General features: G+C 67.1%; 1 protein-coding gene across 1 annotated transcript; it reads left to right on the top strand.

The window, feature by feature from the left end:
* Positions 1-5,198: 5,198 nt before the first annotated feature.
* On the top strand, positions 5,199-6,553 carry SOX21 (SRY-box transcription factor 21). Its single transcript, XM_037377274.1, has one exon. It carries the CDS (start codon positions 5,247-5,249, stop codon positions 6,090-6,092), a length of 846 nt encoding a protein of 281 aa, XP_037233171.1. The 5' UTR covers positions 5,199-5,246; the 3' UTR covers positions 6,093-6,553.
* The last annotated feature ends 521 nt before the right edge of the window (positions 6,554-7,074 follow it).

Raw genomic sequence — 7,074 nt, 5'->3', positions numbered from 1 at the left:
AATACCGAGCATTTGGAAGCACTCTGTAAAAGCAAATGAATGGATTTAACGTATTATGCACAATAAAGAGCTCACGGGGTAAACCCCCCTCCCCCGCTACAGGTGTACGCGGCCTCGCAAGCAGGGAGAGGGCTGCGGAGCGCTCGCAGCCCTGCCAAACTCCGCGCAAGCAGGAAAGCGAGCCTCCTGACCAGCCAGGGTGCCCGGCGACTCTGGGCAGCTAGAAAGCCATGTGGAATGGGCGGCTGGTGCCCTGCACAAAGGACAGTGTCAGCCCGCGCAGGGAAGCGCCTGGGCGCGCAGCGCAAGCCGTGCGCAGGGGGAGCGGCGGGGCTGCGCAGGGGAGCGGCGCAGGGGAGCGGCGGGGCTGCGCAAGGGAGCGGCGGGGCTGCGCAGCCCGACAGCCAGCAGCCCAGGCGGGGACACGGCCAGGCGCAGGTCGCTACCGGGCTCGCCACTGTTCTTCGCCTACTTTTTATGTCTCTGATTCGCCACATGATTATTAGGCTGCAATAAAAATTAGGAGGGAAGGAGCTTGCTTCCTCGAAACTCACTTTAAGCTCGGCTGGAAAACCACGGGCGGCATCCTAAAGCTGCGTGCACCGGAGGAGGAGGTGCTGGCTGGTCAGAACACGAGAAGCCGGACAGGAGTTGGAGTGGGGCGTAATTGTAAGCAACCTGGCAGAACTACTATATGGGTATCGAGAAGATAGGCAAAACCCCCTCCTTTAATATTTTTAAAAGCGCTTTGATCTCGCTTGGTGGAATACAGCACTGCGCTCTGGAAATTCTTGCTCAGCCTCCGTGTGATAATGCATCTGCTCGGGTTTGGGGTTCCCCCCCCTCCCCTACCCCCCCCCTCCCCTACCCCCCCCCCGCCCCGATAGCAGAAGGGAAGATTGTGCCCTTGAATTTGCATGCGTCAGGAATTGACAGGTCAAAGGCAAGTAAATCACATTATACACGATTGTATTGTTATTGTATCGATAACAACACATTATCAGAACAATTAACACACTCGCACAACTAGGCGGAGACCACGGTAGCGGTTTAACAAAAATCCAGATAAGTGACTAAACTCCGATAAAGCCTTCCCTTTTTGTGTTGGGGGATTTGAAGGCTCTCTGAGAGACTCGTGTGTGTGTGTGTGCGTGCGCGTGTGTGTGTGTGCGGGCTGCGCTGCGCAGGCAGCCGCTCCGCGCATCTCCCCGCGGGGGGAACAGCCCCTTCCCCCCGCCGTGGCTGCCTCAGACCGGGGGGGAGACCTGGGACGCTCCGGTCGCTCCTAACCCGAGTCCAATCTTGTTCCAAACGGAACGGGTAAGAGTTTCCATGACTTTGTGCAAACCCGTTTGAAAGCAGACTACCAGAGAAAGGCAGCCCTCCTCTAACTCCAAGCACCACTGAAATAAGTGTGTGTCTGTGTCTGTGTTAGTAGCCAGTGGTTACGCCTGCAGGGGGGTGGGGGAAGCACTTTGGAAACGAGACCTTCGAATACAGTATTTCATTTGCAACTAGAAAAATATACTTGAGCCAGTATTAAGCCATTTATAGATTTCAGCCTGTGAAAGATTCTTGTACAATGATTTACGACCAATAAATTCTATTACCGTTTTCACTATTTGAAGGACTGAATGTAATCAGAAACATGCGCAGATGAAGTCATGGGTTTGGAAATGGCGACATTTTTGGAGGACAGCAGTCCATGAGTTGAGGCGTATTCTCTGCTGAAAGTTATGCAACGGCTTCTTTTTAAGATGTACGTGACAATGTGGGCAGCTGCGAGTTGGTGGTTGAGCTGTCCTCGGACAGCTGCAGGGCAAACGGTGACCACTTATCCTGGGGACCTTCAGGGAACCTGTGCCCAGCACCCGTGGCCATGGCGTAGAGCCCTTCCCTACGCAGTTTCTGCGGAATAGCTGCCCGCTCTGCCCGCACCTTGCCATACCGTTTGCCTGCGTGCAGATACAGTGCTGCAGCCCCGCCGGGTCAAGCACCAGCAGCACCAGCAGCACCAGCAGCACCAGCAGCACCAGCAGCACCAGCAGCACCAGCCGCCTTGGCGCGGCGGTGCCCTCGGACGGGCCCGTGGGCAGCGGGTTCGTGGTGGTGGTGTGCGCCTGTGCGGGACCTGCCAGCCGGGGGCTTGCCCATGTGCCCGCCTTGAGTGTTTCACGCGGCTCTGTCGCGACATCGGACCGTCGCGGTCCCCTCTGTAGCGCACCTTGCTGTCGCACGGAGGGGTGCAGGGGCACAACCAGGGGGAGTGGGGTCGTGAGGGACGCAGCGCGGCCGGCGTGGAGAGCGGGGCAAGAGCCCCGCTGGAGCCGAGCCCACTCGGGGACTGAGCCTTCGCCCCCCGCGCTGCTCCCGCGCTCCGGGGGCGTTAGCGGGAGCGGGGTCGGTCGTCTGCGGGAGCCGGGGGTGCCATTGGTGGTGGCAACGGAGAGTCGCTGCTGCCTTTCCCCCCTCCCCGAGCACCCTCCGGTAGATGTTATTGGTTCTCACCCTGCTCATGGCGGCGGCTGGGGACGTATAAACAGCGGTCTCGCCTTCCCCTGAACGGAATTAGTCCGGGGGCTTTCCCGCTGGTACCCACGATGCGAGGGGCGAGCTGATCACGCCGGCACCCGGTCTGTGCGGAGAAAGCCAGGGGATTAGTCCTCGCCTCTTAGAAGTCAAACACAATAACGTTACATGTGAACGAGAGAAATAGGAAATCGCTTCCCTGATCAAACGAGAGGATTTCACGCAGTCGAAAATACTGGCTGCTCATCTCAAAGCGGGAAATTGCCGGCCGACGGGTTGATAACCTGACCTCCGGGGCTGAGGTACCCGCACCGGGTGCAGCCCTCTCGGTAGGGCTCCCACCCTCGGGAAATACCATTTCCTCGCTAAGCCCAAACGGCAGCCAGCGCCGGTAGATATCTTAATCTCCCCGCTTTTGACAACCGATGGGAACTATTTTTTCCACGGCTAAACGGATTGTAGGCGGTCAGACATGGGCAAGGTGGCTTTTGGAGAGTGGGAGCGTTACGTTTAAGTAGTAGTAAATGGGTCGTAAAACACGAAGTGGGAGAAGGTGCGGGTTATAGAGGAGCTGCTCGGCAGGGTGCGGAGCACCCGGGCCGGGACAGGCTGCGTGGGACCCCGGGAGGGCTCAGGGGCGGGGAGGGAGCCGGCGGGCTGCCGCCGGTGGGTGGCCAGCGGCGGGTTTCTTTCCAAAGGTGGCGACACGCCGGGAGCGGCGGCGGGCGGAGGTGCGCTGCGGCGGGACGGGAGGTGCGAAGCCCGGCGACCGGAGCCGGGGGTCCGCCGCACGGCGGCCGGGGCTGCCCGGGGCATGGAGCGGGCCCCGGGGAGAGAAGCCCGGGCAAGGCGGCGGCGGGCGGCGTGGCAAACAAGTCCCTGCGGCGGCCGGTCACCCCCCGCCACCCCACGGCGATGCCCCCCCCGCGGCCTCTGTCGCAGACCCATCGGGGGCTGTCGCCCCACTAGTGCATCGCCCCCAGGAAGCCCGGCCGGCGGGGCTGTCCCGGGCAGAGCCGGCCCGCTGCCAGCGCGGGAAGGAGTTAATGGTTTGCTGGAGTCGGCGCTTCCACATACCGCAGGGGTAAGTCAGCACCGGCCCGCCGAAGTACAAACAAGGCGAACGAGTTCACCCTGACCGACAGGCGGGCGGAGCGGGACACAGGCGGGCGGCGCGGGCTGCGGGGAGCGCGGAGCGGCGTGCGGAGCGGCCAGCAAAGCACGCGTGGATTGTGTCGGGGCGCCGCTGGATGCGCGCCGGGGCCGCGGGGACGCTCTGCGCGGCGGCGGCGGGTTCTCCCCCTCGGCCGGCCGGCCAGGCCGCCGCGCCCGACCTCGGCAGAGAAAACCCCCAAAACACCCCAAAATACGGCGTGGGCACCGGCCGAGCTCTCCCCCAGCCCCACGGCCCGGGCAGCCCGGCGGGCGGGGGGGTACGCATCGCGCATGCACTGCCTCCGGCCCCGCCCCGGCCCGCCGGCCGCGGAGGGGGAGTGGTTATCGTAGGCCCCGCCCCGCCCGGCGCGGCGGCCCCTCCCCTGGCTGCCCGCGGCGCGCGGCGCGGCCAGGCCGCATGCAAACATATAGGGCGCGCGGCGCGGAGGCATGCAGAGCGCGCGCGTTACCTGCCGCCGCGCCGACGGGGCGAGAGGAGGGGGCGACTGCGCCGGCTGCAAACCCCACCGCGGACTTTATAACCGGGTCGGCTGCCCGCCGGGCATAGACCGCCGAGTATTTTAATTAGGGCCCCCCCCTCCTCCTCCTTCTCTGCCGCCACCACCTCCTCCGCCGCCGCCGCCTCCTCCTCCTCCTCCCTCCGCCCCCCGCCGCTCCCGCCCGCCCCGCCGCCCCTCCGAGTCGGCGGCCAAGAAAACCCAGAGAGACCTGGCGGCTCCCGGAGAAGGGGGAGCCGCGCGGCAGGCGGAGCGCTCCGCAGCCCGCCCGAAACTTGGCGAAGTTTGTCCGCCGGCGGGAACCAGGAGGCCGCGGCGGCCGCTCGCGACCGGCGCCCGGCGAGTATGCGCGAGGAGCGGGCGGCTCGCCGCGCCCCCGCGGGCGGAGCGGGGCGGCTGTGAGCGGGGCGGCCCGCGCCCCCGGGGCCTCCCCGCAGCGCCTGAGCCACCGCGGAACCCGTCCCGCCCGGCACCGCACCACACCGCGCCGCGGCGGGCCGCCCCCCGAGCTCCGCGGGCGGCGATGGCTCCGGGCGGGCTCTGACCGCCGCCCCGTCCGGGGCTCGCCGCCGCAGCGGGGGACGCCGAGGAGCATCGCGCCCGCAGCGAAGCGAGGACCCCCACAGCCCAGCCCCGCGCCGCTCGCCTGGCGCCGGCCGCCGCCCTCGCCGTCGAGACTTCGCCGCGGTCCCGCCCGGCTGCCGGCCGCCGCCGCTCGCGGGTGACTCCGAGGAAGAGCCCTGGCCCGGGGGTCGGCAGCGCGGAGAGAGGCTCCGCGGCCCAGGCGGGGAGCGGCAGCGCCCTGACGGGGAGGCGCCGCCGCTCGGCAGCGCCCCGCGCCCGGAGCGGGGCAGCCGTGGGCCGCCACCCCGCGCCCGCCGGAGCCGGTGCCGCCGCGCCGGGGCACCCGCCGAGATTGCTTTCGGAGGAGCGGAGCGCGGCGGGGGCGAGGAGGACGAGGAGGCGGCGGGAGAGGCGACCGGAGGAGGCGGCGGCCGCCAGCGCGGGCCGGGCGGCGGCTCGCCGGGGCGGCGGGGGGACACCATGTCCAAACCGGTGGATCACGTCAAGAGGCCGATGAACGCCTTCATGGTATGGTCGCGGGCGCAGCGGCGGAAGATGGCCCAGGAGAACCCCAAGATGCACAACTCGGAGATCAGCAAGCGCCTGGGCGCCGAGTGGAAGCTGCTGACCGAGTCGGAGAAGCGGCCCTTCATCGACGAGGCCAAGCGGCTGCGGGCCATGCACATGAAGGAGCACCCCGACTACAAGTACCGGCCCCGGCGGAAGCCCAAGACGCTGCTCAAGAAGGACAAGTTCGCCTTCCCCGTGCCCTACGGGCTGGGCGGCGTGGCGGACCACGAGCACCCGCACGGGCTGAAGGCGGGCGGGCTGCACGGCGGGGCGGCCGGCGGGCTGGTGCCCGAGTCGCTGCTGGCCAACCCCGAGAAGGCGGCGGCCGCTGCCGCCGCCGCCGCCGCCCGCGTCTTCTTCCCCCAGTCGGCCGCCGCCGCTGCTGCGGCCGCCGCGGCGGCCGCCGCCAGCAGCCCCTACTCCCTGCTGGACCTGGGCTCTAAAATGGCCGAGATCTCCTCCTCCTCCTCTTCCTCGGGCTCGGGGCTGCCCTACGCCTCCTCGCTGGGCTACCCCGGCGCCGGCGGGGCGGGCGCCTTCCACGGGGCCGCTGCTGCCGCCGCTGCCGCTGCCGCCGCCGCCGGGGGGCACACGCACTCGCACCCGTCGCCGGGTAACCCGGGCTACATGATCCCCTGCAACTGCAGCGCCTGGCCCGGGCCGGGGCTGCAGCCGCCGCTGGCCTACATCCTCCTGCCGGGCATGGGCAAGCCCCAGCTGGACCCTTACCCCGCAGCCTACGCCGCGGCCCTATGACCCACGGCCGGGGGATGCCCGCGCAGAGCCCCGGCGCCCGCCTGGATGGGTGCCGGCGCGTACGTGCGGCCAGGGAGGGGGGCGACCCGCCGCCGGGGCCGCGGGGGCGGGCGGCGGCGGGGAGCGCCGGAGCCGACGCCGACCTGTTGCGCGTCGCCCGCCGAGGGGCGCGTCCCCGCCCGCCGCCCCGCTTAGAGCTTGTGTGTGTTGCATGCGGTCTTTGCAGATAGCCGAGCTGAAAAAGAAGAGAAAAAGAAAAAAAAAAAGAGGAAAAAAAAAGAAGAAAAAAAAAGAAAATTACCCACCCGCCCAGCCCCCCAAAAGTGCTTATTCTGGACAGACTCGGGGGGCTCCCTCCCTCCGCCGGCTCCTCCTCGCCGCCCCGCTCTCGGCCGCGGGCTTCCCCTTCCCGCCGCGCCCCGGGCTCGGAGAAGTCCCGCTGCGGCATCGCTGCCTCCGAAAAGGGGAAAAGGGGGGGGGGAGGGGCGGGGAACAAGGCGGGGGGGGGGGAGAGAGGCCTGGGCACGGCAGGGCAGGGCGAGGTGCGGCCCCGGCAAGGGAGAGAGCGGGCCGCTGCGTGCCTGGTTCGCAGCTCATCGTGGCCCAGCGGGAGCAGGATCCACGCAAAGGAAGACTGGGCGGTGTGGGATGCTGCCCGTCCACCCCCCCGTGCCCCGTCCCGTGTGGGCTCCCGCCGGCTGCTGCTGCGGGGCGGTGACAGGTGCGGGTCGGAATTTCCACGAGAGGGAAGGCGCGTGACTCCCGGGCCCCGCGTTCCCCCCCCTCCCACTAATTAAGTCTCACCCTCAGACTGTAAATTTGTATATCTCTGTGGAAACGTTAGGTCTCGGATTGAAAACTCTGTTACTTACTTCGCCCACGGTCGATTCAGTTTTAACCTGAAAAAAAAAAAAAAAAAAGAATGCCTTTCAAAGGGAATAAAAATATTGCGGGACCGCTCGGGGATCGCAATATTATCTAA

The sequence above is a fragment of the Falco rusticolus genome, chromosome 2 (assembly GCF_015220075.1).
Source record: "Falco rusticolus isolate bFalRus1 chromosome 2, bFalRus1.pri, whole genome shotgun sequence".
NCBI classification, from domain to species: Eukaryota; Metazoa; Chordata; class Aves; order Falconiformes; family Falconidae; genus Falco; species Falco rusticolus.
Note: the sequence above shows the minus strand (reverse complement) of the source record. Positions and strands in the feature narration are given on the sequence as shown.